The 26210-nt window shown below is 47.4% G+C and overlaps 10 protein-coding genes across 10 annotated transcripts; 4 read left to right on the plus strand and 6 right to left on the minus strand.

Moving 5' to 3' along the window:
• Positions 1–1255: 1255 nt before the first annotated feature.
• Positions 1256–2837, plus strand: BDV38DRAFT_271391 (actin-1; the record flags this gene model as incomplete). Its single annotated transcript, XM_032057309.1, has 6 exons — positions 1256–1262; positions 1401–1437; positions 1539–1594; position 1670; positions 1738–2458; positions 2607–2837. The coding sequence occupies 6 exons, from the start codon at positions 1256–1258 to the stop codon at positions 2835–2837; spliced, it is 1053 nt and encodes a 350-aa protein (XP_031913327.1).
• Positions 2838–4734: 1897 nt separating this feature from the next.
• On the minus strand, positions 4735–5449 carry BDV38DRAFT_246994 (uncharacterized protein). Its single transcript, XM_032054614.1, has 2 exons — positions 5237–5449; positions 4735–5168 (listed from the first exon to the last, which is right to left on the minus strand). The coding sequence occupies exons 1-2, from the start codon at positions 5337–5339 to the stop codon at positions 5029–5031; spliced, it is 243 nt and encodes an 80-aa protein (XP_031913328.1). The 5' UTR covers positions 5340–5449; the 3' UTR covers positions 4735–5028.
• A 2057-nt stretch (positions 5450–7506) lies between these two features.
• Positions 7507–9979, plus strand: BDV38DRAFT_283107 (glycoside hydrolase family 95 protein; the record flags this gene model as incomplete). Its single annotated transcript, XM_032059965.1, has 3 exons — positions 7507–7979; positions 8029–8252; positions 8298–9979. 3 exons carry the CDS (start codon positions 7507–7509, stop codon positions 9977–9979), a joined length of 2379 nt encoding a protein of 792 aa, XP_031913329.1.
• A 220-nt stretch (positions 9980–10199) lies between these two features.
• On the minus strand, positions 10200–10835 carry BDV38DRAFT_246997 (uncharacterized protein). The gene is made up of 2 exons (XM_032054615.1): positions 10578–10835; positions 10200–10505 (listed from the first exon to the last, which is right to left on the minus strand). Exons 1-2 carry the CDS (start codon positions 10759–10761, stop codon positions 10291–10293), a joined length of 399 nt encoding a protein of 132 aa, XP_031913330.1. The 5' UTR covers positions 10762–10835; the 3' UTR covers positions 10200–10290.
• A 460-nt stretch (positions 10836–11295) lies between these two features.
• On the minus strand, positions 11296–12403 carry BDV38DRAFT_293023 (uncharacterized protein; the record flags this gene model as incomplete). Its single annotated transcript, XM_032062147.1, has 2 exons — positions 11296–12032; positions 12127–12403. The coding sequence occupies 2 exons, from the start codon at positions 12401–12403 to the stop codon at positions 11296–11298; spliced, it is 1014 nt and encodes a 337-aa protein (XP_031913331.1).
• A 1792-nt stretch (positions 12404–14195) lies between these two features.
• Positions 14196–15730, minus strand: BDV38DRAFT_283110 (major facilitator superfamily domain-containing protein; the record flags this gene model as incomplete). Its single annotated transcript, XM_032059966.1, has 4 exons — positions 14196–14661; positions 14717–15384; positions 15453–15550; positions 15613–15730. The coding sequence occupies 4 exons, from the start codon at positions 15728–15730 to the stop codon at positions 14196–14198; spliced, it is 1350 nt and encodes a 449-aa protein (XP_031913332.1).
• A 625-nt stretch (positions 15731–16355) lies between these two features.
• On the plus strand, positions 16356–19160 carry BDV38DRAFT_283111 (uncharacterized protein; the record flags this gene model as incomplete). The annotated part of the gene is made up of 6 exons (XM_032059967.1): positions 16356–16679; positions 16740–17376; positions 18599–18663; positions 18740–18811; positions 18880–18978; positions 19038–19160. The coding sequence occupies 6 exons, from the start codon at positions 16356–16358 to the stop codon at positions 19158–19160; spliced, it is 1320 nt and encodes a 439-aa protein (XP_031913333.1).
• Positions 19161–19397: 237 nt separating this feature from the next.
• On the minus strand, positions 19398–20654 carry BDV38DRAFT_293024 (NAD(P)-dependent alcohol dehydrogenase; the record flags this gene model as incomplete). Its single annotated transcript, XM_032062148.1, has 2 exons — positions 19398–20428; positions 20514–20654. 2 exons carry the CDS (start codon positions 20652–20654, stop codon positions 19487–19489), a joined length of 1083 nt encoding a protein of 360 aa, XP_031913334.1. The 3' UTR covers positions 19398–19486.
• A 653-nt stretch (positions 20655–21307) lies between these two features.
• BDV38DRAFT_293027 (oxidoreductase, short chain dehydrogenase/reductase family) lies at positions 21308–22247 on the minus strand (the record flags this gene model as incomplete). The annotated part of the gene is made up of 1 exon (XM_032062149.1): positions 21308–22247. The coding sequence occupies exon 1, from the start codon at positions 22217–22219 to the stop codon at positions 21308–21310; it is 912 nt and encodes a 303-aa protein (XP_031913335.1). The 5' UTR covers positions 22220–22247.
• Positions 22248–24331: 2084 nt separating this feature from the next.
• BDV38DRAFT_293029 (uncharacterized protein) lies at positions 24332–26131 on the plus strand (the record flags this gene model as incomplete). Its single annotated transcript, XM_032062150.1, has 2 exons — positions 24332–24872; positions 24920–26131. The coding sequence occupies exons 1-2, from the start codon at positions 24435–24437 to the stop codon at positions 26129–26131; spliced, it is 1650 nt and encodes a 549-aa protein (XP_031913336.1). The 5' UTR covers positions 24332–24434.
• Between the last annotated feature and the right edge of the window lie 79 nt (positions 26132–26210).

Raw genomic sequence — 26210 nt, forward strand, 5'->3', positions numbered from 1 at the left:
GGAAGGTAGGCCAGAAAGTAATCATACTGCAGGACGTGATTGATCATCTCCCCACCTACGTACTGCTAATAGTACTGATCTCTCGAGACTTTATCGAACGGGATAAGTGGATCATTAAAAGGTTTACCGAGCGTGTTGAGAGTAGAGTATTTGTGGTCCCAAAATCATTGAGATATAGTGGTGGTTCTGGTCTTCGAGAATGCCTAACAATCCCCTCTGCGCGGCTCGAGACTTCTTGTACAATCTCCAAAGGGCTTTTCATTAGATTCATGCTTAGCAGTGCCTGTTCCAGATCCCTTCTCGCATGCCAAACTAAGCATCTTGGTATTGTTGTTATTATTATTATACTAACTAGATGACGCTAACATAGTCAGCTGAAGCGGTGAGTCAATTGCCAGTGGGCCCCCAAAAGAATCGGCAGTTGCCAGTCGGCATTGCCGGGTTGGACGACAAGTATTTCAGATCTTCAAAGCCCCTCACAGACGTGTGAATGTTCCAGATCTCCTCTCTCTCTCTCTCTCTATATATAGTGGTAACCTTCATCTTGACACAATTAGCACGTGAATCGAGGATCACAATTGCTGGAGTAGCGGTGTAGAAACCTTAAGGCGAGTTTGAACAACTACATGCCAAGATTTATTACACTTAGATCTGTCAAGTGGAGCCCGATTCAAAGGAAGAATCGTAGCAGGAATCGCCCCTCACATAGCACTACCCGGGCGGTCCGACGTGCAGCTGAATATGAATGATATCATCGTCCTCCGATCTGAGTCCAAGTGTCTTGGTGAGATGTGCCTTTACCACAATGACTAGAATCCAATAGTGATCAGTGACCATAGGGTGAACGGGGGATCGGAAAGTGATGCAAGTACGATCCGTGAATAACAGTTTGAGGTAGTTGGACCACTGGACATGCAAGTGAGCCTTTACCGATGCAGACGATCATCTACGCAAAAGCAATCCTGCGGTTGAGTGGGGGGAGGGGGAGGGGCACGGGTGGGATTCATTTTCAGCTCAGCTAGATGCGTTTCCCCTTTGAGTAAAGCTGGATTAGTAGTTCCCGCCTGAATTTTTATTCAAGGTCTAAACGAGGCCCCGCCAACGAATAGCTGAATAGCTGCCGTATTGTCCTCACCCACTATTAATAGGGACGAATTCCTCTGGATTAATTAGAAGTTACTAATTTCTCAATCTGTGTCTGCTTTGTTATAATCCTAAGATTTAGAACATTTACTCTTTATCTACTTTTATAAACATGGGGGGTATGCTTTCTACAATCATAATTTATTTTTTTTGATTCTGGCCTACAGGGTTTTGCTCTCCAAGACTCTCAAGCAGAAAAGCTTATCTTCTACCTCTGTGAATGTGAAGGCTGTACTAATTCATTGATTAAATTCTAGTTCATGAAGATGTTGCTGCTATTGTCATCGATAATGGGTACTGTATCCACCTTCCTCTCGGTCTCTACAATCGGCATTTGAGATCCTCCTTGATTTTGCCAACATTTAATAAAACACACTGGCTGATCGGATTTATAGGACAAAGTATATCAAGGCCGGGTTTGCTGGTGATAACGGCCCGCGCGCTGTTTTCCGTGAGTTTTGTCTGGGACTTTTGCCTAGTTTGATGCTAAAGTTTATATGAATAGCTACAATTGTCGGCTACGAAGGGTAATGCCTGTTATATCACGCCCCTCATCATTGAGTGAAATGCACTAAGATATATGATCTGCTTCAGATCTGAGGACAATTCATACGTTGGTGATGATGCCATAGCATATCGTGAGATGCTTTCGCTCACGAACCCGATCGAGCGTGGATTAATAAGCAACTGGGATGCTATGGAGAAGATCTGGAATTACGCCTTTACCACTAGGCTTAATACTACTCCGAAAGAGTCTCCGGTTCTTCTAACTGAGCCCCCGCTGAACCCAAAAGCGGACCGAGAGAAAACTACGCAGATTATGTTTGAAAAGTTCGAAGTCCCAGCATTTTATATTAGTATTGGCGCGCTATTAGCTTTACACGCGTCCGGACGTACAACTGGTTTATCAGTTGACTGTGGCCATGGCTCTATTGACTGTGTCCCAGTTTATGAGGGATCTGCATTACCCCATGCTATTCTTCGGGCAGATTTAGGTGGAAATGAGGTAACAGAGTACCTAGCGAATAGACTAGGCGGAAACACTTTCAGTTCTGATATATTCTCGGATATGAAAGAAAAGCACTGCTATGTTGCACCTGATTCGCAGGAGCCTCAAGGGAATATTCAGCATAGCTATGAGCTGCCTGATGGGCAAATTATAGAAATGGGGGCAGAGGTATTCCGGGCACCTGAAGTCCTCTTCCAACCCGCTACAATTGATCTTCAAATGGAAGGCATTCATGAGATGGCCTATAATTCGATCTTCAAATGTGATCTTGATATTCGGAGGGATCTCTATGGAAATGTGGTTCTGGTAACTATACCATTTTCTTCTGTTTTCTTTCTCTTTTATTTATTTTTTTTTTTTTTTTAAAAAAAAATGAAAAAAAGCAAAAGAAACACATACTTCGATAAAAGGGTTCTTTCTTTTACTGACGGGCCTTTTTCTCTTTGTTTTCTAGTCCGGAGGCTCTTCAATGTTGCCTGGTATGACAGATCGACTACTCCATGAACTGAGATCTCTCAGCCCACCAAGAATGAAGGTGAATGTTGTAGCTCCCCCGGAGCGAGAGTACTTGACCTGGATTGGAGGTTCGATGTTAGCATCACTCTCTACATTCCAAGATCTTTGGGTAACTAAGGAGGCATATGATGAATCAGGTCCTAGTGTTGTCCATAGGAAATGCTATTGAACGCGAACGCCGCGGACGGAATGTAAATATCATTGATCCGCTTCTGTACCTTTCCCTCACTAATTTGGGGGACACATAGAAAAGTCACATAGGAACAAAGATCATACACGGTATTGATTTTGCATAAGACAAAAGACTGCAGAGTCATTGTGAACACAGGAATCTACATGCCAGAATCCCCTTAGACGAAGTATGCATGGCCAGCCTTCTGTAAGGAGGCAGTGTTGCAACAGAGTAGACTGCCGTCGAAGTAGGATTGCCGGCCATGTGCGATACGTATACCCAAAAGTAAGCCTCCCAGTTAGACAACATCATATTCTGATTTTATGCCTTGCGTATCCGCCTTTGAGAGACAAGGGGTCCGTATCCATTGCGATATTATAGCTAGGCCTTTCGGTACCTGTCTTTCTATACCCTAGCTCTAATCTCAAACATTACATTTCCACCAAACTATATGTCTGGGCATCCTAAACTGTTGATTTTGGTTTCTGCATCTTCCTATTTGCATTGTTGATTAATTGGTGCAGAGGACTATCTAAGAGGCGTACTTGTAGCGTGCTCAAGGGACAATCGAAAGCAGCATTATAGTAATAGCCTCCATACCGTGTAGATATTTACTATGTTTGGACACTTTCCACAAAGTCTCCAACGACAGCCAACTTACCTTCGATTTCTGAATTCATGCCACGTACGAAAGTGCCTTAATATGGCGAGTATGGTATAAACACAGCCACCAGCGTTGAGAACACGATTTAACGCCATCGGTGTTAGTTAGGAGCGGAATCATTTTTGTCGTCTCCCGCCGGCAAAATCGTACATAACACGCTGATACGCGGACAGATTCCTGCATCGCGTTGGGTGGCCTAAAATGGAATCTCCACGCTAGGGCTGTAGACGTCATATGACAACTACTCCGGGCTAGGCCACAGTGCCCTAAGGCTCCGAACGAAAGCGGAAGGAGTGTGGATTATCAATACCTGCCGGAGGACTGGTGATATCAGCTTGCATCAGTGGCTCGTCGAGAGTTACATGATCTACCACTGTTCATCGACACGCATCCAGGACGAGTGTCGTTGATTGAAGTTAGGGGTTGTCACGATCAAATTATCCCTTTCCTAACTTTAGCATTATTTATATGAAAATGCCCTAACGTTACCAGGGAGAGATGCACAGTCGATTGCCCGGCCTGGCCGATGGGGGGAGAAAACGGCAATGTCTCAGCAGACACTCGACCTGAAACCACGACTCAGATCGCAAGTGCCCCAGTTTCGGCAAGTGGATAATCCTAAGTGGTGCCGAGTGCGGGGTTGCCTTGAGAAGTTGGATCCGGGGTATCCTGCAGCCATCCTGGTATAATAGCCGGCCATTGGGCGCCATCGAGCGGGGTCGAAAGTCTGGCTGCACGTCTCGTCCAATCGACCCCATCCATTACAAAGTACGGATACGTATGCTGACAATTCGATCAACGGGCGGTGGAGTCGCCGGTAATTTAGAGTAATCTCACTTCAGCTCTGGTGGATCTGTGGGGGAGTTACCTTGGACCTGGAAGTGCTCGGAGGTACCTCAGAGGTACCTCTACTCTGCTTTGAAGTACCCCCAGACTCGATATTGACCCGCTCTGCGATGATTTAGTGTTAATGAAGCTTTTAGATGGGGTCGGTGGGTTTTTTCTTCCGGGGATTTGTAGTGTGTTTCGTGTAGAGACTTCCGAGAACCACGGAAGTACATTGATGTACCTCCAGAGTCTGTCGATGTGGCATGACGGGTGTGGTGTGATGACCCTGGTCGAGTCTTTGTTGTTTGCGTCCATGTACAGTCAAGGAGGGCTCAGGATACTTTCTGACAATACCGTACCCATCTTAATTACAGCCACCCCATCCTACAGGCAATTTAAATTCGTTGGTGTTCAGATGGATCATCATTTTCATTGAGTTTCCTGGATGTAACAATTCCGTAACGCCATCCCTGCCATCCGGCGCGGCTATAGACAAATCACCCGCCCCCAATAAAAGAAACAGTCAATATTTCCCACTGGTCATAAATCAGAAATAGAAAAAAGAAAAAAAGAAAAGTCACAAAGGAAATGAAATAGCAGTCGTGGACCAGTCCCCCGCTGTATGTGTATGTTTACCAGAAACATCCCTGTCACCATCCATCAAGGATCTCCTTACCCCTCCTTCCATTCATTCCTTCATCGTAGTCGTTTCATGTATCGTAGTGTGAGCAGTGCTGCCGCTGCCGTTGTGTATGCAGCGCCACCAGCCGTAACCCAGACGGGTCGGTGGACTGCGAACGAGGTCTGAACAATCTGTGCCCTACGGCGAGATTTGTCTTGTCTGGGTTAGATTCATGGCCAGGGGATCAAATGTTACAGAACGTCTCGCGTCTTGAATACATACCTGTAGTCAAGAGTCTGTCTCTCCATGTGTTGGCCTGACGCCTGGCATATTGTCCAGCCTGAGAGCCCAAGGAGGAGAGGCCCTGAACCACTGGTGCAGACATCGTATTGGATAGATTGGTAGATAGTAGAGAAAAGAAGATTGAATGAGAAGTATCAGCTAGTCACAGCAAGGTTTTCTGTTCCAGCTCTTGTCACTCCAGAGTGACTCGATGAGGACCAAAGCAATACGAGAGCAGGTCGGACAGGATTGGGCTCCTTTATATCAATCCCTCAGCCGTATCAATACATGACAACGCGGGGTAGAGTCACGAGACATCGGCATACGTTCAATCTATCGACCAGTCGAGTCCCTTCGCCTGGATCATCAAGGAGGGAAGCGATTGGATGTCGTGTCGCCGTCGATCCGGTCTGCTGCACAGCGCCCCTGGAAACGCGACTGATCGCTGCGGTCATGCCAATCGGACTCCGCCGTGGCTCGACTAGCTTTGCAAGCTCCAAGGAGTTGATTGCCACCGAATGCTAAACGCGTCGTCATGATAGGCTGACCGAAAGTGGTCGTGTTGTTGTTGCAGGTCATGATCGCATGAGTATTGGTGGGATGCTCCTGTATCTCCTACGTGTCGCGAGGGCGGGCTGCCCTTGGCCAACAGTATGCAGCCACCATGATGGTGTGGAAGCCTTAAGTTACACCAAGAATAATACTCAGGTTGCTAATGAATGAGAAACCCATTGTAAGGAATCATAATTACCCGAAATAGCATATCGAAGAGTATTCGAAGCCCTACATAGACAACTTTGATAGTACAAAGACTGCTAATCCTAACAGACACGAACGATAGAAACAAAACGTCCCAAGGTTTACTATGTGCTAAGAACTCTTGGATGTATGCACTGCCAGTATTTTGACCACCACACCATGTCATCGCGTCATGATCAACGCTACTACGTCCTCTCCAGCCGTGCGAGCGAGCGTACAACTCCATCATCTCACAGTAAACCCCACCAGAGAACGAACCTTAGCATTACGTATCTTTAGAATCACCACTTCTCTCCAACAGCATATTCCATTACTTTGATATTCGTATCTACCTCTAAAACAAAGTTCTAAATCCTGAGCAAGACAGTGTGTCTTGTGTTTTCAGTCATGTGATATATGTGCACATCATTGACTCAGCTGACATGCAAGGTTGCCTCTGAGCCTTAGTACTAGTAGTAGTAGCACTACTACTAGTAGTAGGTAACACCTCATCTCCCCTTGCTGCTGATTCGCTCCTTCACTAACCCCAGAGAAATGCTGCCTCCAGCTTATACAAATATATATTGTGGAGAAGTGGGGCGGAGAGGTAGATGGATGTAAGTGTCGTATTTATAGCACAACCCACAACCAACAATTATGCCAGACATCTCTCCTGCACTAGATAAAATCTCAGTATACTCATACCTAATCCATAAACTTATTGATATTGGAACGCACGAGATCCGGCGCGGACTTCTGAATTAGGATAGTGAGTCTCGTCATTGACACGTGACTTTATCTTATCCCGACTTTTAAGCTCTCTTCTCCCTTATCGATCCGTATGGGAAATAGCGGGCACACATCGAAATCACCGAGTTGCGATCTTTCCGCTATCTGAGATACGGGTCTTCCTTATACTACATTTTGTAATAGTTGCTGGGTCTGCAGTGAATTTGTGACACTCTTTGGAGCCCTTCACGCTGTAAATAGGCACAGTCTCGACTCTCAATGAGGATACAAACCAGCGTGAGTGGATGGCATCGTTAGAGGATGTCAGCGGCCAACAAGGCACAATGTTGACGGTAAGATATCCGATAGAATCATTGGATATCGACGTTTGAGACTTTCTCAGCACTCATACAACAACGTTTCACGCATACAGAGAAAGTGATACGTATCCAAGCAGGACCAATATACAATAGAAACTGAGTTATGATAGCCCACGTTTACAGCAATCCACCACGCAAAGCGTTGGTGCATATTGGAATTTTCACACAACACCAAGATGAAGAGCACAGCATCTATTTAACCGGCTAAAATGATATCAACAGTAATTGGCCTGGGCACTATTAAATGGGTTTAATCTATTTCCATGCAGGTGCACAATCCCCCAGCTCGCTGATTCGTGGAATTACCACGAACAATCAATCAATTGATGCATGCATCTTGCCACAACTACCGGTCGCAATTTATAATGACTCTTCTCCCACGGTTGCAAGTATTCAGCTCGCGCGTAGACAGACTCGGAAAAGATGTTACTCTTTCCCCTTCTACAGTTAGCTGTTTGGGCCACCATTGTCCACGCCCGCTTCGATCCATCCCGCTTCACATGGTACACCTCGCCGGCGAACAACTTCACCTCAGCACTACCACTAGGAAATGGCCGACTTGGTGCAGCAGTATGGGGTTCGACCGTAGAAAATATAACCCTGAATGAGAACTCCATATGGAGCGGCCAGTTCATGGACCGCGTTAACCCGGACGCATACAGCGCTCTAGACCCCGTCAGGTCTATGCTTAAACAAGGGAACGTCACAACAGCTGGACAGATGACGTTGGCGAGAATGGTTGGCAGTCCTGATGAGCCACGGGCTTATCATCCGCTTGGTTCGTTGGTGCTGGACTTCGGCCATGAGGATTCGCATGTAGAGAACTATACCCGCTCGTTGGATTTGCTCAAAGGCCGTGCGGTCGTGAACTATGAGTATCATGGTGTTCAATTCCGGTATGTCCGACTATTTGGGGTAGGGTCAATCCAGGCTAATATTAAGTAGGCGGGAGTACGTCGCAAGCCATCCAGCGGGAGTGATTGCCGCTAGGCTTAGTGCTAGCGACGCTGGTCGGTTAAATGTCGCTGCTTCGCTTTCTCGCGGTCGCTACGTCGCAGAGAATGTAGCGACCGTGGGAAATGACACTGGATCACTCAAATTGCGCGCCTCGTCGGCCGAGTCAGATGCGATCAACTTTTCGGCAGGGGCTCGTATTGTCGCTCATGGAGGTGAGTACTTCGTGACTTATTACGGGTTCCCACTAACCATACAAGGGCGTGTGTCGTGCAACGAGACTTCGGTCATAGTCAAGAACGCAACGATTGTGGACATCTTCATTGATGCCGAAACGTCCTATCGTTTCGAAGGTCAGGAAGCATGGGAGGCCGAAATACAGCGCAAGCTAGATGCAGCCGTGTGGGCCGGTTTTTCTGCCATCAAACAGTCGGCCACGGCTGATCATGAAGCCCTCGCAGGCCGAGTGCATCTCGATTTGGGGTCGTCTCGTGCGGCAAGTGATTTGCCCACTGATGTCCGGCTTGAAAGATACAAGACCGACCCTGACGCGGACCCCGAACTAGTGACCCTCATGTTCCAGTTCGGTCGGTATTCTCTTATCGCATCATCACGCGAGACTGGCACTTCGCCGTTACCTCCTAATCTCCAAGGGCTCTGGAATGAGGACTACGAGCCTGCATGGGGAGGGCGCTACACGGTTAATATTAACCTGGAGATGAACTACTGGCCCGCCGGCGTGACGAACTTGGCAGAGACGTTAGGGCCGTTGATATCTCTCCTCGAAACCGTGAAGCCCCGTGGCCAAGATATCGCACGGCGTATGTACCACTGCGATAATGGAGGCTATGTTTTACATCACAACACGGACCTCTGGGGAGACGCTGTCCCAGTGAATAACGGAACGAAGTGGACAATGTGGCCGATGGGGGGTGCTTGGCTATCGGCGAATCTAATGGAATATTACCGTTTCACGCAGGACACAACTCTCCTGAAAGAACGTATATGGCCGCTCTTGCAGTCTGCTGCTCAATTCTACCACTGCTATTTATTCCCCTTCAACGGGTATCTGAGCACAGGACCTTCATCTTCGCCGGAAAATGCGTTCGCCGTACCCAATGATATGAGCGAAAGCGGTAAAGAGGAGGGCATCGACATCGCTCCGACGATGGACAACACACTCCTATCAGACCTCTTCCATTCTATCATAGAAACCGGCAATATCGTCGGTATCAACAACACAGACACCGCCAGAGCCGCATCCTCTTTACCACGTATTAAACACCCTCAAATTGGATCCTACGGACAAATCCTCGAATGGCGGCACGAATACGACGAAACAGAACCAGGCCATCGACACATGAGTCCTATCTTCGGCCTCTTCCCAGGCTCACAGATGACACCCCTCGTAAACTCAACATTAGCCGCCGCGGCGAAAGTCCTGCTGGACCACCGTATCGCCCATGGCAGCGGTAGTACGGGTTGGTCGCGAGCGTGGACTATAAGTCTTTACTCTCGCTCGTTCGATGGAGACGCCGCGTGGAACCACACGCAGGTCTTTCTGAAGACGTATCCGAGTGCGAATTTGTGGAATACAGACTCGGGCCCTGGGTCAGCCTTTCAGATTGATGGTAACTTTGGGTTCACGGCGGGCGTTGCTGAGATGCTGCTGCAGAGTCATGCTGGGGTGGTGCATTTGTTGCCGGCTTTACCGTCTGCTGTAACAAATGGGAAGGTGTCTGGGTTGGTGGCGAGGGGGAACTTTGTGGTTGATATGGAATGGTCTCATGGCAAGTTGACCTGGGCGAGAGTAACCGCTAGAGCTAGAGGGAAGCTGGTGATACGTGTGCAGGATGGACGACTGTTTAGTGTTAATGGGAGTGCATATACCGAGGAGATTTCGAGTATGGAGGGTCAGGTATACGAGATCTCACTGCCATAGATATACAAGACCCGAAATCCATGTAGCTTTCCGATCATGTTCCTACAATCGCCAACTCATAAACACGAAAGACAATGCAATGCAACAATGCAATTTCCACCGAGCAGAAGTCTTCATTTGTTTAAGGCATTAACGTAGACGCCTTGTATCATGTAACCGGCCTCTGAATAAAGAACGTATCATGAATGAATATAGCTACTGTAACAACATCGAGTAGTCCGATAAACTAAACCGAAACGAAACAACGATATACCACCCATAGTAATATCATACAATTCCTCTTTCACCGTTCATTATCCTATAACCGTGGATCATTTCCCTGCAATCCCCAAACCCCCAAATCCATATCTCCCCTCTTCATCCTTCCCCTTTCTCTCACCTCGATTAATTCCCTCTTTAGAAACCATCTTGCCAACAGGCGAAAGCAATCCATTATCGCCGAGTTGATTTCCAACTAGATTATGTACGTCGTCTTGTAGTTGATCAACCTGTTCCAATCCGCTGGCCTTGGTGTTGTTGAGAGTGTCTATATACAGATGATATTACTTAGCTAAGCTGTCAAAAGATAAATGCATGCACAAATACACGGTGTAGTTACCCTTAGTAACATAGGAAGCTTTGTTATCGCCCTTCCCAAACCACTTCAGGTACTGATCTTCGATCCAGGGATACCATTTCTCGTATTGGATATTGTACTGTTCACGAAGCCAGTCATAGTAAGACTGTTGGTGTTTCTTTTCTTCCGCTTCCTGAGGTTGAGAGTTGGGGTTGGGTGAGTTCATGGTGTATGTTTTGTAATTGATATGGTAGAAGTATGGCCGTTGCACTTGAAAGATTAAAGCCGCAGTATTCCAAAAGAGAACGATATGAAGTGGATTTTGACAATCTAGATGAGTATGTATAGGGCTTGATATAAAACTAGATTACTCCATCGGGGTTGTGACGTCGGTGGTGCGGCCCATGACGTAGGGCCACGTGAGATTGTCGATGGACACGTTACGATGCATATTCTTATCATCACAGATGAAACAACTTATATTCTCGTATGGCACGGTCCCCTGGTTAGAGTATATGTGTAGGCATGCGGAATATCGAGTGTAAAGATGAGATACAAAGGTTATAGTCGTAGATTGACTTCCTAGTCTAAATCTTGTATAAAAAACATGAGATATACCACCCCAGCGATAGAAGCTTCCTCCTGAACTACTTTCACTTGTGGCACGAAAATGAAGATCCATCCGTAGTGTTCATCTTCAGGTCTTCTCTTCCACAACAAAACTACCATCGCCTCCCCCTGTGGACTGCTTCTCCAGAGGTTACACACCGATCAGCTCCCTCATCCCACCAGTAAGGACTGGCTCCCTTTTCTGCTCATCATGCGGTTTCTCATAAGTAGCATACTTTTTGAAATACCAATCTCTCGCACTCGAATTCGATCCATCGCTGGCCATAAATTCTGTGTTATTGTTTGCGCGCAAGAAGTATGATATGGAAAACCGATCCCCAACCTGTCCATCGATAGGCAATACGCGATGCAAGGCGGAACGGAATCGTCCGCGCGAGAGAAACCGAAGGGTATCTGCGACATTAATGATAGCGTGTCCCGGCTTCGGTTTAACCCACAGCCACTCCTTGGTGGTTTCTCCTGGGACTTGGAGACCCCATTGGGGGGCGAACAGCAGGGTTAACGTGCCGATGTCCGTGTGCATGTTCTGCCCTGACCCGTTCTCTTTGATCTTGACCTCTTCGGGATAGTTGAGGAAATACAAGGTCGACTTCGAGGCTATATGGTCTTGGTGCCATCTTTCTAGACGAGTCTCTGGTTCGTTGAACCCCAGAACATCGGATAGGTGCTCTAGCAAGGTTTTGAGGATGAAGTGCGACATGGCCATGAAGTCATCAAAGAGCTTCAGGTTTTCAAGCACAACATCCTGCAGAGCCCAGCGGCCGAGCAGCTCTTGGCGGCCGACTTTGAGGACTTCGAACCCGTCCTTTCGGGACTCAACTGCTCCGGATTGGACACCTGTTGGCTTGTACCCGTGGGACAAGGAAGCTACGAACCGTCCGTTAGCATTAGGTTAAGCTAGCCTGGCCGAAGGCTAGGGGATTCACATGGGGATGGATGGCAACATGTCCATATAACATACTTGTGACAGTTCGGCATTTCTGCTCTCGAGGCTGTGTCATCCATTTTTTGACCAGATCCGAAACCTCCTCTAGATTTTGAAACAACCGCTCAGCTCCCTTATCACATAGATCGAGGTAGAAAAACCCATCCTTTTCACAAGCCTCGACAAGTTTGGCCAACTCCGTCTCGTTACGATCCAGAAGAGGCGCGAACTTGACGGTATGGAGATTGGCAACCCTCGGCACGACACCGGGGTTGGGAAAAGGAGGGCTATTGTCTGTTATGTGAACACCCATGACTCCGTGTACTTCTTGTTGAAATTCGATAGTCACAATGTGTAAAGAGTGCGATACTTGTTGGTGATGGACATACTGGGTAGCACTGCACTTTTCATGGCTTTATGTATTTGCCCATATCTGTACGAAATGCCAAAGAAACCCGGTTCATTCCTCAACGTACAATCAAGACCAAGGCTGGGTCTTCGAAAGTACGGAGTGTTGCAGATCTTCAGCCGATGGTGTCATTTGGTGTCGGGATGGAGAAGTCCTCGATGCGTCATCAACTGCTCAGCTCCAGCAAAGGCTCGCTGGATGATCATAATCCATCCTTGCTCTGATTGTAACATTCTTCCAAAGGTCTAGAGATCAGCTTAGCCACATTAACTTGGAGCAGAGTCTGGAACCATGCCCTAGTTTCTTAGCTGCTGATGACGCCTGGCATGCAAGTATGCCGAAATTCTCATCGTTCTTGGCCTGCACAAGCGGGACAGGAACAAGATCCTTGCACGAGATATATGCACGTCTTTCTGCATGTGATACAGGGGACCTTCGCCATTTAGTAATACAATTGCGTGTGTAACGTAGCATCTCCTATCACTAGACCTTGATTGTTGTATTGTAGATCATAATCAAATGCAATGAAACTGTCATAGGGCAAACTATACCAGGTAAGGGATAGATAAATGATCGACCGCGACGATACCACTACGGAACAAACTTGCAGATACTGATATGATACGATCATTATCTGGGCTCTCTTATTTCTCTTTTTTTCTTTTTTTACTAGCTAGATACCTGTACCTTAGCGCCTGTATAAATTGTGCTACCATGGCAACCTGTTCTTACACAACATCCGGGACAGGCCCCGCATGCTAAATAGACGTACCTTCAACTCTTGTCACTGACGAGACGAGAGGGTCATATTTGAATGCAATATAGGGCATGGGGACGTCAGGGATAATTCGTCATCTTCTTGGCTCGCCTCTGCTAGACCTGAAGAAAGCGCCAGGCATGTATTGTAAATGCACTCATGCTAGCTAGTTTAATGTCCCTCCAAGGATGTCAAACTGTCAGACGTATGTCGCCATAACACCCCCAACCAGATCAACGACTAGGCTGGCTGCTGGTTGCGTATAGCGCGGCCAACGCGAATTTGAGAACAGACTATGCGCCGAGATGCCATAGACTAGTTTGCATCACAAGAGAGCTCGCCATAATAAATGTGCAATATAGGCGTGTGATATCTAAAGTATTGAATGGAATAAAAGCGAACCAATAATGTCACATCCAGCCCATCCCGTGTTGGCGCCCCGGCGATATAACTCGCTAACTTAGTGTAATAATACTCTTGAGGGAATGAACTATACCATCCGGAATGATGCCGCATAGGTACAAGCCAGCAAGCCCCGCTCCTGGCAGATGCCGAACTTCGGCGATTCTCTTTGTATATCCTAGATTGCTAATTCAATCAAATTAAACCGGGTGCTACTAAGAACTTTGGATATTGTCTACGCGCTAGTCAAAGAGAGCTGTTTTAAGAGCAATACAATAATAATAAACATGCGGACTGACCCGGTCAAACGATTGAAGTAACCCTTCCACTTATGTATATAGCTCGCAGCGTTGCTGAAGTGTCACTGGAGGTTGGTATCCTGTATAAGCTGAGCCCTAACATATCTTTCCCATCGAAGGAGGAAAAATGAAATAATAGAAAGTTCTTGCATGTTGCAGCCGAGGCGCAAACTATCCTTTCGGAGATTCCGTGCAAGTGCAGTCACTCCGAACCATTATGCAAATGCCCGTAAGCTTCTTACAAATTTCCATGGGCTTGCTCTCTGCTGTTTTCCACACTCCTCCCTTGCTTGTCTTCCCGCAGGAATCCTAGCGCACCAATGCAAGAGACTCCAGTGAGAATTCCAACAGTAAGAATTAATGGAAGCCATTGGCCGGCACCATAACTCCCTTTGTGCAGACCCCGATCTTCACCCGCAGAGGAGACTGCTGTCGCCACAAAGCCAGATGCGATTGTGGCGCCTCCCCTGAAGAACATGATCAGGCCTGATACAATCAGCTCTTCATTCGGGCGATCACTGTTTCCAACGATAGTTGTTGCAAAGCGGTTCCGTAGCACAACATAGCCCCCGGAAAGACCGCCGAATAAGATGCAGACAAGTGCAAGTAGGCCGTATTTCGTCGCAAATCCCCAGATACACAAAACAGCAATGGCTGGGACCAAAGTACTGAGCAGCAGCGGATACAGAATCCCTCGCTTATCACTATTCCAAAATCAGTAACGCAACTAGGAATCCTTTTTTTGGGGGGTCAAATTACGCGAGTAAGCCTAAGAAGGGCTGACAGATGGCGGATGCGATATTGTAAATGGCGAGGAGAGCCGATGCACTTGCCGAGGAAGCACCAATTACGGCTGTTGCATAAGACGGTATGTAGACGGAAGGCAAGTATTGGGACAGTGCTTGTAAGACATTGGATAATAGAACTAGCCAGAACAGAGGCTTTCGTAGAAATCCATATGAAAATTGTCCAGAGAGAGGATTTTCTTTTTCGTTCTCCGCAGACCGGGATGACGACGGCAGGCGAGGCCGCACGCCGATCAGGGCTATACTCAGCACAACAGCAACAAATATACCCCAGCCAATCAATGTGGCTTTGGCTGAGTACTTTGCCAGAAGGACTCGCATCACCGGAGGGATAATGGCAGCAGCGATACTTGAACATGCAAAGTAGATGCCGTAGGCGAGACTACGCCGCCTGATGAACCATTCATCTATCAGGCTCATGTTGGGAGCAAAGACGAGACCACTACCCAGACCGTAGAGGACTCCTTGGGTCATGATTAGTTGGACGGGGGTGTGGGAGAATCCCGCCCCAATCGAGGCGGCCACCACAATGGCTGAGCCGATGCATAGCAGCGGTTTACGCAGCTGAGCTCTTCCGCCCAGGATGTGCACTAGAAAGGGGCAGAGGAGTTGGATCACACCCTATGAAACCTTAGACAGGAACCTGACATGCGCATGCATCTCTTAGCCGCGTCATCAGGAACACATACCGTACTAACAACTCCAATCACAGCAATCACCTGGTTACCGGAGAAAGCCGACCCGTAAAAGTAATATTCACGAAAAGCACCAAATGAGATTGTGAAGCCTGGCAGGGGTACCTGTTAGCCTGCATCGATCAAGTCTGGATGTGATCAAAACTGGGCATACCCCACGTCAGCTGGAGCATGACGGAGACCGAGGCGAGGAATATCCAAGCCGACCTCCCACCATCTGGTGGGTGAGAGGTAGTTGATCGATCGAATGATTGTGCTGTGAGCTGCACCATGGTGCTACGCTGTCAAGTAGACTTATCAGCCAAAAGGAGAGAATAATATGTTGGGTCTAGTTATAAAATTCAGCTTGAGTATTTCATAGAAAAGGTTGTGGCCGAACGAACACCGTGCCAGGAGAACAAAGGGATATGTCTTAATATGGAGTCTGATTATTAATCTAATCTTCAATGATCCCTGTTCATATTCCTTTGCAACTAACCATTTTTGTTGCAATCGGGAATGCAACTCTACTTACGTGGCCGAGGTGTATCCTTACTTTTCTTTCAGCTGAGACAGGGTTCCTAGTATCCACCCGTCCATCTTCTCCTTCCAGAGGAGATAATGCATATATGTACCGCATGGAGCGCGGGTCGCCTCCTGGGCCGCTTGGCAGCCCATTCAAGGTATGAAAGAGCTTGCATATGAGGAATCCGACAGCACAATGGTGTGATTTGGTTTCGGAATGTGCCGCGAGGAATTCTACAGCCAATGTAACTAACATTCTTGTAAGATAATATACGCCAAGCACTTTTCATAATGGCCCGGCATGAAAGATCTATATAAACCTCTGGTTGCAAAAGTTTTACACCAAGAACAGATACCAACATCTTTACGAGCCTGCTCTTTATTATCTTCAATATGTTACAAGAAGCACTGTCTCCCGTGGCCAAGTTGCAGACAATTGACTTTGCCAAACTGGCCTATAGGGATGCAGAGGAAATCTCTCGAATGGTGCAGATTGCGACCCACGATGGATTCTTCTACTTGGATCTGAGAGGATGGAAAGATGGCCAGCTTATCCGCTCCTTGAATGTGTGCAACGGTATCGTTGAGGAATGGTTCAAGAAGCCCAACGAAGAGAAAGCAAAGACGGTCACTCTCTCTGATGCCCATGGGTACAAGCCCGTCGGACAGCAATCTGGAGTCAAGGAAGGCCAGAGGGATGGCTATGAGTCTCTCCGCGTACGTACATGTATGATCTTGTTTGATTATACCCCCACTGACATATGCCTGTACCTCTAGCTCTCACGCGATGCCCAGCTCTCGCGCGATCCGCTGCCAGAAGTGGTCAGACAAAGTCTCCTGACATTTGATGATTTGCACTTCGGCGCACATCTTGTGACGAAGACAATTCTCTCCGCATTGGCAGATGCAACATCGAATGATGGGAAGATCCAAAGTTTCCTCAACACCCATCTCGATGACAAGCAGTCGCGATCAGCTCTGTATTTCTTGCACCACCCACCGAAGCCTGCAGGATCCCAAGGCCTGGGTCAGAACATTCATACAGACGCAGGCACATTGACTCTGCTGTTCACACAACAGCCGGGGCTGCAGGTGCTGTCGCCGACAACGGGCGAGTGGGAATGGGTACATACACGCGAAGGCCACGGCGTTGTCAATGTTGGGGACACTTTACGGTTCCTGTCAGGCGAGCGATTCCGATCAGCATTGCACCGTGTTTTACCGCTTACTGATGAACTTGGTGCCCAACCTTATGATCGGTACTCGACAGCGTACTTTTTACGAGCTGCAGACGACGCTGTCTTCATTGGAAATGACGGGAAGAACACGACGGCGGATGAATGGTTCCTGCGCAAATTTCATAGTTTCACGCAGGATCGGTCAGTACAGCGGTTGGATTCGGTGGCCTTTGGTGGTATGGAGAAGACTTTAGGAGTGACGGTCTGATTTAGTCGTAGCATTTAGTGTCTAGATCTCCCCAGTATATGCTCTTAACCAGGCTAGTATTTCCCTATTATAGCTTCACCGGAGACACATCAACATTAAGGTAAATCACACTTAGACCTTTTAAAATTCAACTCCAATGCACTTTCCTTCGTAAACTGTCAATAGTAACCTTGATTCATTGACTAATTCTCCGCTTGGCTATTGTCCGGGATAGATATGTCCTTGGCCGTAATTTTGGGTTATGAATAATTTCACCATTTAATCAAACTTGGTCTATCGCAGGATTAGCATGATACCATAATTGTGTGTTGTCACCTGTGACTTTGGCAGCGCAGGGTTGAATTATATTAACGTCATCTATTTTCTTCATTGGACTTTTTTCATGATAATATTGAGGCTGTATTGCGCCACAACAGACATGCTCTGGAAATTATCTGTGATATTCAGGGCTTCGTTGAAAGCCCTCTGCAACCAGTTCGCTCTCTTAGTTAGATATAACTTATCATCATCGTCAATTCAACGAGTGGAACGATAACATATTAGTAATTCAAAACAATACGACATTGCAAGCAACCATATCGGCGCTTCTCGTCTCATCCTTTTGTGAGATGGGAAAACTATCGTGCCTACACCGCTACTCGGTGTATCCACTCAGACGTGGAGATGCCTGATCTCGTTCACTCCGACTGAGAGAGGGACAATGCTACCTAACGATCTCGCTAGTCTGGACACGGAAGGATCTTCAAACCCATCGACCCACCGAAGAACGTGTCCCAGGTTGTTTAGACCTAAATGTTAATGTGGGCCAATGAGATTGACGTTGGTAATTAGTCTTTACAGGGCCATTCTGCAACTTCATGCGTCGCAAACTCCCTTTCAGAGAATTACGTGAGGAGGGGTATACCACTGCTTTGATTTAAGGGGTTTGTATGTCCCCCCAGCTGGCCATCCGACATCTTTTCATACTCAACCCCCTGTTGAATTGGTGCCTATCTCTTGTAAGTTTTGACAATTTCGTGTGCCACTAGCCCAGTTATAAAACAACCGAGCGTTGCTAATATGACCTACCTAGTGAGTCGCAACAATGACGGATTATCAATCAATTTCCAGTATATACTCCTTCGGCCTTCTCTTCCAATGACTGTCACGTCCCTATATTTGCTCGGTCAGTGATTGCTAACTCCGCCTAGGTAGCTTTGTCAAACACTACTATGCCGCATTCGACAATGACAGGACTAGCCTGGCCAATTTATATGTATATTCTAATCCAAGAATCACACTGCCAATAGCTGCAGTACAGGCAACAATATAGAAAACTGACGGTCTAACAGCGTGCGGAGTCCATGTTAGTCTGGGAGGGTCAGCCACACCAAGGCGCAGAAAATATCATGACAGCCTGCAATGTGAGTGTCATATCCCCAAGGGAATTTATAACAAGCAATCCCTGTCTTATTCATCACTCTGTGTGTAGAGACCCGAGTTCGAGGCTGTGCAAACCGTGGTCACTACCACAGACGCCACACCAGCTCCTCAGTCGGGAGTGCTTGTGGCTGTTACTGGACGCATTTCCGTAAGTCACCCCTTGTGCTTATCCGGATTATAAGCAATGCATGGTCCTGACAACAATAGGCCAACAAGCATTATGACAAGACATTGGTGTTTGCATCGACCTTCCTCTTGCAACCCACCCCTGGACAGCTTGGCGGATACTTTATTTACAGTCAAACCTTTAGAATAATCGCTGATTTGTGAGCTGCGCCTGGATCCTGCCTGTGACATGCACAATGAGGAAGATTAATGGCACTTCTAAAGAAAGATTATCATGTGTAACGAAGGGCTTTCCTAGTCTTCTCTCACATCATGCCTTCTCTTGATAATATAATCCCGAGGTTGCGAATGGAGGATTCTACAGGTTGTAGTGAAAATTAAATCGGATTTCTTATTCAGATCATGCTCATGTTCGTCACGACAGGTTCAGGTACCGTGGTGGTGCTCACCACGTACAGTAGTAATGTAGACCATTAGCCTCCCGCCGTTGAGGCCATACAAACACCAACACAGGCCTTAATACATTCTATCTACACCTTTGGCCCCTCAATCAAGGTCTTAGTACCCTCACCACGCTTAGCCGTTTCCCAAGCTTCAGTAGCACGCTCAAACGGGAAGATCTTGGTCACCAACTCCGCCAGCTGTATCCGCCCTGAACCCACAAGGTGAATCCCCAGATCAAAGTCTCCAGCTCCATATCGGAAACAACCTTTAGCTACTATCTCCCTCTCGCACATCTCCGATATCGGAAATTCAATCTTGCGTTTTCCCATCCCGGCCTGCACATAAGTCCCGCCCACCCGTAAAGAAAACACCCCTGTCTGCACAGAAGCCTCTGCCCCAGATGCATCAATGACAATATCCGCCCCTTCACCAAGCCCTTGGGTTTGTACCAATTGTTCTGCATTCTCCTCCGGACTAAGTGACAGGTCAGGCATAGCAGTTCGTCCAACCGATCCAATAAACTCCCTCGCAAACCGAAGTCTATTCTCCAACACATCTACCGAAAGAACCACCGAAGCCCCAAACTCCCTCGCAACAGCAGCGCAAAACAGTCCAACAGTCCCCGCCCCAAAAACAATCACCCGGTTTCCTAACTTGATATCCGCCAGTCTAACCGCATGGATAGCTACCGCCAAAGGTTCCATGAGCACCGCATCAGACAGATTTATATTATCCGGAATCTTATAGCAGAAATCCGCAGGTAACTTGAAATACTTCGTAAGAGTACCATGAGTGAATGGCGGATCAGCGGCGAACTTCATCCCAGGACAGAGGTTATAACGACCAATTTTGCAGCGCGCACAGTGACGACACGGGTATCCGGGTTCGATGGCGACTCTGTCGCCCGGAGCAAGAGTAGCGACTCCTGAGCCTACTTTGTGGATTATACCTGATGCTTCGTGGCCCATAGTCAAGGGCTGGGCTTCCGAGACGTAAGTTCGGATGCCGCCATGGAGCCAGAAGTGGACCTTTTGGGTGATTTAGTGAACATTCTCCTCAACAACTATAGACATACCACATATAGGATAAATGATACTAGGGTAGACTGCTTACATCACTCCCACAGACGCCTGTATAAGCAATCTGAACAATAACATCATGCGGATCATCAAGAACAGGCATCGGGCGATCCTCGAATCGCGCATCTAGGGGCCCGTAGAGAAGGCATGATGGATTCCTGGCGTCTGCATTCATTTTGGATATTCTTAGCCACTTGGGAGTGCGTATTGGATAGCTTTTCCTATACTTTATCCAGTTGTCTGAGTGTCATAGGCAAGACTTTTATAGAAAGCCTACTATGCTATGATCCACTCGACCCCACCTGAAAGCTTCCTTGGTTGACTGACGATCGGCTGACTGCCGCCCGAAGGTTCGGCCTTTCCTGGCCGCTCGGGTATTATCTCTCGTATTCCAACGAGGGGTAAGAGGAGATGCATCCGTCTTTGTTATCACTGTGGAGCTGGTCGATTTGCTGCTCGGAGAGTGAGATATTATTGGGACCATTTTTGGAGTATCGGAGGGCTGTGTACCGATATGTTCAACAGCCACTAGGAATTAAAGGAGAGATAAGAGAGAGAAGGGAAATTGGCTTCAGTCGGCTTTTAAGGTGAAAATTAAGACTATTTTCTATGCCAAAAGGAGTTAACATTAGGGCCACCTAATGAGATGCAGTATAGGACAGTGAGATAGGCAGGAGCATCTTGCCCTATTCACAATGAGATAATATTAAGTCAATAGAGGGCCATAATGTATCAACAGTTTTGTTTCATTTTATGGCAGAAATGATCTTTTCTTATGAGGCAGTAGTGATTCTAATATGTGCGTAAGCCAAGGTAATGTAATTCACATCAGAATACAATCTGTCCCCCATCAACAACGATATCAGCACCATTCATATATGTACCGGCAGTGCTCGCCAGTAATACAATGGCGCCGGTCAACTCAGATGGACTGCCCATTCTTCCAGTAGGGTTGCGTTCGGCCCAAATCCGGCGGTGTTCGGCAATCCCATCACCTGCATTGAGAATCGTATCCATATACCCCGGGCTAACACTGTTCGTCCGGATGCCATACCGAGCCCACTCCGCTGCAAGACAACTCTTCAGCATTAGAATCGCCGCTTTGCTGACATTGTATGCAGCCTGAGGTTGCGGGAAGTTTACACGATGGCCGGAGATAGATGCCACAAAGGTGATAGAGCCGCCCGTCCCTTGAGCCACCATCCGCTTAGCAGCAGCTTGTGCGCAGATAAAAGAGCCTGTGGTGTTGATGTCCATAATCTTTCGCCACTGCGGGATAGGCATCTCCAATGAGTCGATACATCCGACAACACCAACGAAACAGAGCAGCGCATCCACTGATCCCAGTACTTTAGTAGTCTCCTCGAAGGCTGATTCCACGGCGACCTCATCGGTGACGTCGACTTTTAGCGTAGCAATTTTTGCTTTCGGGAATTTGACTCGTAGCTGTTCGATTTCTTTCTGGGAAATGGTCGGGTCCATGTCCATAATCATCAGGCCGTTTAAGCCGTGTTCGAGTAGCGCATTACACGACTGCAGTCCCAACGTACCGGCACCGCCAGTAACAACTGCATTTCCTTGCACTGTAAACCTCTTCTGTGCCGCTATATTGGGGTCGCTCTCGGTGTTTGTTGCAGGTGGTGGGGTCATGGATGAAGGGCTGCCGTCACTCAATACCATGCTGGGAACCGCTCGTTTAGTGAGCTCATCGCGACTTGATATATCCTTCGGGGCTGTCATTGCGCGAGTCGAAGCTGCAGACGTGCACTTGAATTGCAATGAGAAAGAATGAAAATGTACAGGTCAGTGTATAGCTGCTATCTAATGTACTTTATTATAGATCAATGTCGGGGTCGGAGCTAACCATTGCGGGAATCCAAAAATGCTTTGCCCCGCCATTCTGCTTGCCAGGCGGTCCGTTCTCCTCCGAGGGGTTTCGTCCCTCATCGGTAGACAGTGAGCCGAAGGCTATATACACTAGTTCAACTACCGAACAGGCACAAAGCTATTGATCATAATTCACAGGTTTAGTGCTGTGAACAGTCTCAAAGCCAGAATATATTATGTAATCCGCGAATGCATGGATTATCTTCATCATGGTTTCTCTCGACCCTTCAGGATTCGCTGCTTCAAGTCTTGAGGAACATCCCCACACTGGGCGTCTCCTATACCTACTGACTGGCTTCTATATTTGGCTACCTCGTCGATTTGTTCAAGCCTTGTCTAAAAGGCCGGAGTAAGCTGCACCCAACACTCTATCTATGCTATCTATGTAGCGACGGTACAGGTATATCTAGCTGTGGATGAAAAGGACTTGCGAAGTGTCTCCCAGTCTCTGAAGGCGTATTTGCGGTTATTGATGTAATTAATCAAACCTGGCATCAGCAAGCACTATATAAGAAAGGTGATCTTCAAATTGAAATCCATGGACAAAGTTCATTAGTACCTTCTAATCCACGCTTTCTCCGAAATTCTCCATAACTTTGCTACAATTGCTACCAGACAAACCACTACTCGAAGCGTTCGTTTTCAATCCGACCATCCACCACTGTTTACATATATAGCAACCTGCAGAATGGACATCGTTAACAAATGGACTGTGTCTATTGGAAAAGGGAGGTCCCATGAAGGCATATCACTGCATCGCATGCCAAGACTATGACCATAAAGAAATCCACCTGGATAAGAAAGGTTCAATATCCCAGCGGGGAGCAATATTGATCTACAGTTACCTTCGGAAATCCCAGGAAAAGCGATGGTTGGATAATGCAGAACGTACTTTTTGGAGCTGACACCAATGAGGAATGTATAACTCAGAATGTCAAGAATCAAATGAGGCTGCACTACAATTACTGGTTCTCCCCTATTCTATTCTATCGGAATAAACAGCCTTGATCGCCGTCGGTGGGGCTACGAAAGCCGACGTGGTGTGGCCTATTTGGCGGGACGGATACGGATATGTGCACAGAGTCCCGATGCATGCAACCCCCACCTTGCTGAACGAATTATTCGATGCTGTTGCATCATGCGTTGGGTACTGCCTTCTTCGTATCATGAGCTTTGAATATCCTTTCCAGTGGTGTTCTTGGCGATGGACAAGACGGAAGCCCTCAGCTGATAGGATCATCCTCATGTCTAATGATGACCAAGGAAGCATACTGGCAATATGATGTTGGACACATTGTCGTCCAGAATCTTCCAATCTCTGCATACTTAGCCTTAGTACATACTTTCGAAGCCCCAGTCGATCGGCAGACCCACCTAGGCCGGCCCGTGCAGATCTAACTCCATGGCTGTATCCCATTGACTGAGCCCCTCCTGGCCTCATTATTAGATGCATCCATTACTAGTCATGAGATACTTGATTTGATATTATTATTCCTCGTATGCTGCAACTGTATAGTATCTAGGAAAGGGGCCAATAGAAGAAGGCCACATGCGAGCCTTCTGGACAAGCGTCGCATAGGAGCTGCCAACAAGGAGACCTTCTCAGCTTGACACAGCTGCATGTTACTTTATAGCCAGTTCTCACTATTCAATCACAAGGAGAGATCAGATGTCATGACGTAGAGAGACATTTGGAAGAGCGGAGACAATCTCACTACTTCTCCTTTCATGCAGAACAACTGGCCTTGTGGTGCCTTTTCCATGACTCTCTAAAGCCATACAAGGTAGCTATGTGCATGGTGACGTGTCTCTAGTAGGATTAACTGATGATCTCGACTATATCCCTTGATGGATTGTAAGCAGATTCCGAACTTGGGAATCATGCCGAAGAGTTCTAAGGGAAATGATTCCATGGGATAGAACCTTCAAAAAAACATAAAAGGCCCAACGGGTTCTGTGTTAATCGTGCACTTCTGTATCTTGAATCTCAACGAACCATTTGGAAAAAGAGCATCTTCAACAAGAGATTATTACTCCTATCATTCCACTTTACCATAGAGGCCCCACAATGCCAGACAGAAACATCTACAAAGACCTGAAAGAGAAGAAGGTTCTTGGAACCCAGATTCCCGTCTACAAGTCCGGCGAACTGGAATACGAAGTTTCGGTCGATGTCGCCAACCTCCTTTACCGCTTCAGCCGCCCCACGTGTGTCGTGAAGCCCGAGCAACCAGTGCACGTAGAAGAGGTGGTCAAATATGCTTATAAGCACAAAACACCCGTCACCGTCAAGAATGGCGGGCATTCATATGCAGGACTCTCCACTACCAATGATGGCATTCTTATGGATCTCTCCCGGATGAATGATGTTGATCTCCAGCATGACTCTGGCACTCCAACCATCACCATGCAGGGTGGGGCGCTGTGGGCTCACGCGTATCGGCAGTTGGTGATCGAAAAGGTCAATGGATGGGTGGTCAATGGTGGACGGTGTCCGACAGTCGGAGTAAGTGGGTTTGTGTTGGGCGGGGGTTAGGTCCATTTACCCGGAAGTTTGGAATGGGATGTGATAGCCTACTGGAGGCTACCCTGGTTACCGGAACAGGGGAGCTGATAACCGTGACTAAGGACAAGAAGAGCGATCAGGAGTCCGAAGAAGAGAAGCTGTTCTGGGCTCTCTGTGGAGCTGGTGCGAATAATTTTGGTGTCGTGATCCAGATGAAGATGTCTCTCCACGAATTAGACAGCCCCAAGGTGGTGGCCGGGAGATACACCTGGTATCCCTCAGCCGAAGAGAAAGCTGACGAGGTCAAGGAGGTAATGAAAAGCTTTTATGCAGCCGATTGGAGTGATAGCATGACTATCGACACCAGCTGGTTCTGTGATCTGAAGGATGGGAAGGGTGATCTTGGTGTTCGGTTTCTGACCTATTACGATGGGAAGAAGGAGGCATTCCGAGACGAAATCAATAGACATCTTCATGGAGATGCTGAAAGTACCGCTTTGACAGTTAGTCAAAACAAGATCCAAAAAATGAAGAACTGCCTGGCAGAAAGTCTCAAGCGTCGAGCAATTGCCGAAGATTCATCACGTTTTCTGCACGAGACTCTGGTATCCCAGTGGTCCGAGGAGACCAGGAAAGCGATCCCCTCTAACAAGGCGTATTCAATCTACGCATCCTTCGTTTTCGAAACAGGAAGTAATTATGCAAAGATCATTGAGTCTATCAACAAACATATGGCTGCTTTCAGGCATAAATTCCATGGAGAATCAGCTTTGTTGCAAGTGACGTTTATCCATACCGGACAGGAAGCCAGCCGGATCGGGAAAGAAAATAAAACAGCTTTCCCTTGGCGCGACGCCACGCGTATCGCATACATAATGCTTCAATGGGACGAGAAATGGCTTCGGGACGAGATGGAGGAGGTCTGTAAGAACTTCAAAACGGACCTGATGACGTACTCAATTGAAGGCAAGGCCGGTTTCCTGAATTTCCCGGACCGGGACCTCTGTGTCACAGATAGTCATCGTGAGGCATATTATGGCGACAACCGTGATAAAGTCCGTCGGATCAAAGAAAAGTGGGATCCCAGTGGGATTTTTCAGTTTGCCCCGAAAAATGAGAGAGATGATTCGATCGCCGCAGATCTTGTGCCTGTCCTGCAAACAATCCTAACGACGGCGGAAATTGTCCAAGCTACGATTCCCCATCTTGACCCTTTATTCAGGGCATTCAGTGAATTGGGTGCCGGAATCCTGTCATGAAAACTTGGGTGAGGTAGTATCCTGATGCAGACCGCACAGAGAATGGGCAAGGAGGTGCACTTTTCCATAAATTTTGGCT

The sequence above is a fragment of the Aspergillus pseudotamarii genome, assembly GCF_009193445.1.
Source record: "Aspergillus pseudotamarii strain CBS 117625 unplaced genomic scaffold BDV38scaffold_28, whole genome shotgun sequence".
Taxonomy (NCBI): domain Eukaryota; kingdom Fungi; phylum Ascomycota; class Eurotiomycetes; order Eurotiales; family Aspergillaceae; genus Aspergillus; species Aspergillus pseudotamarii.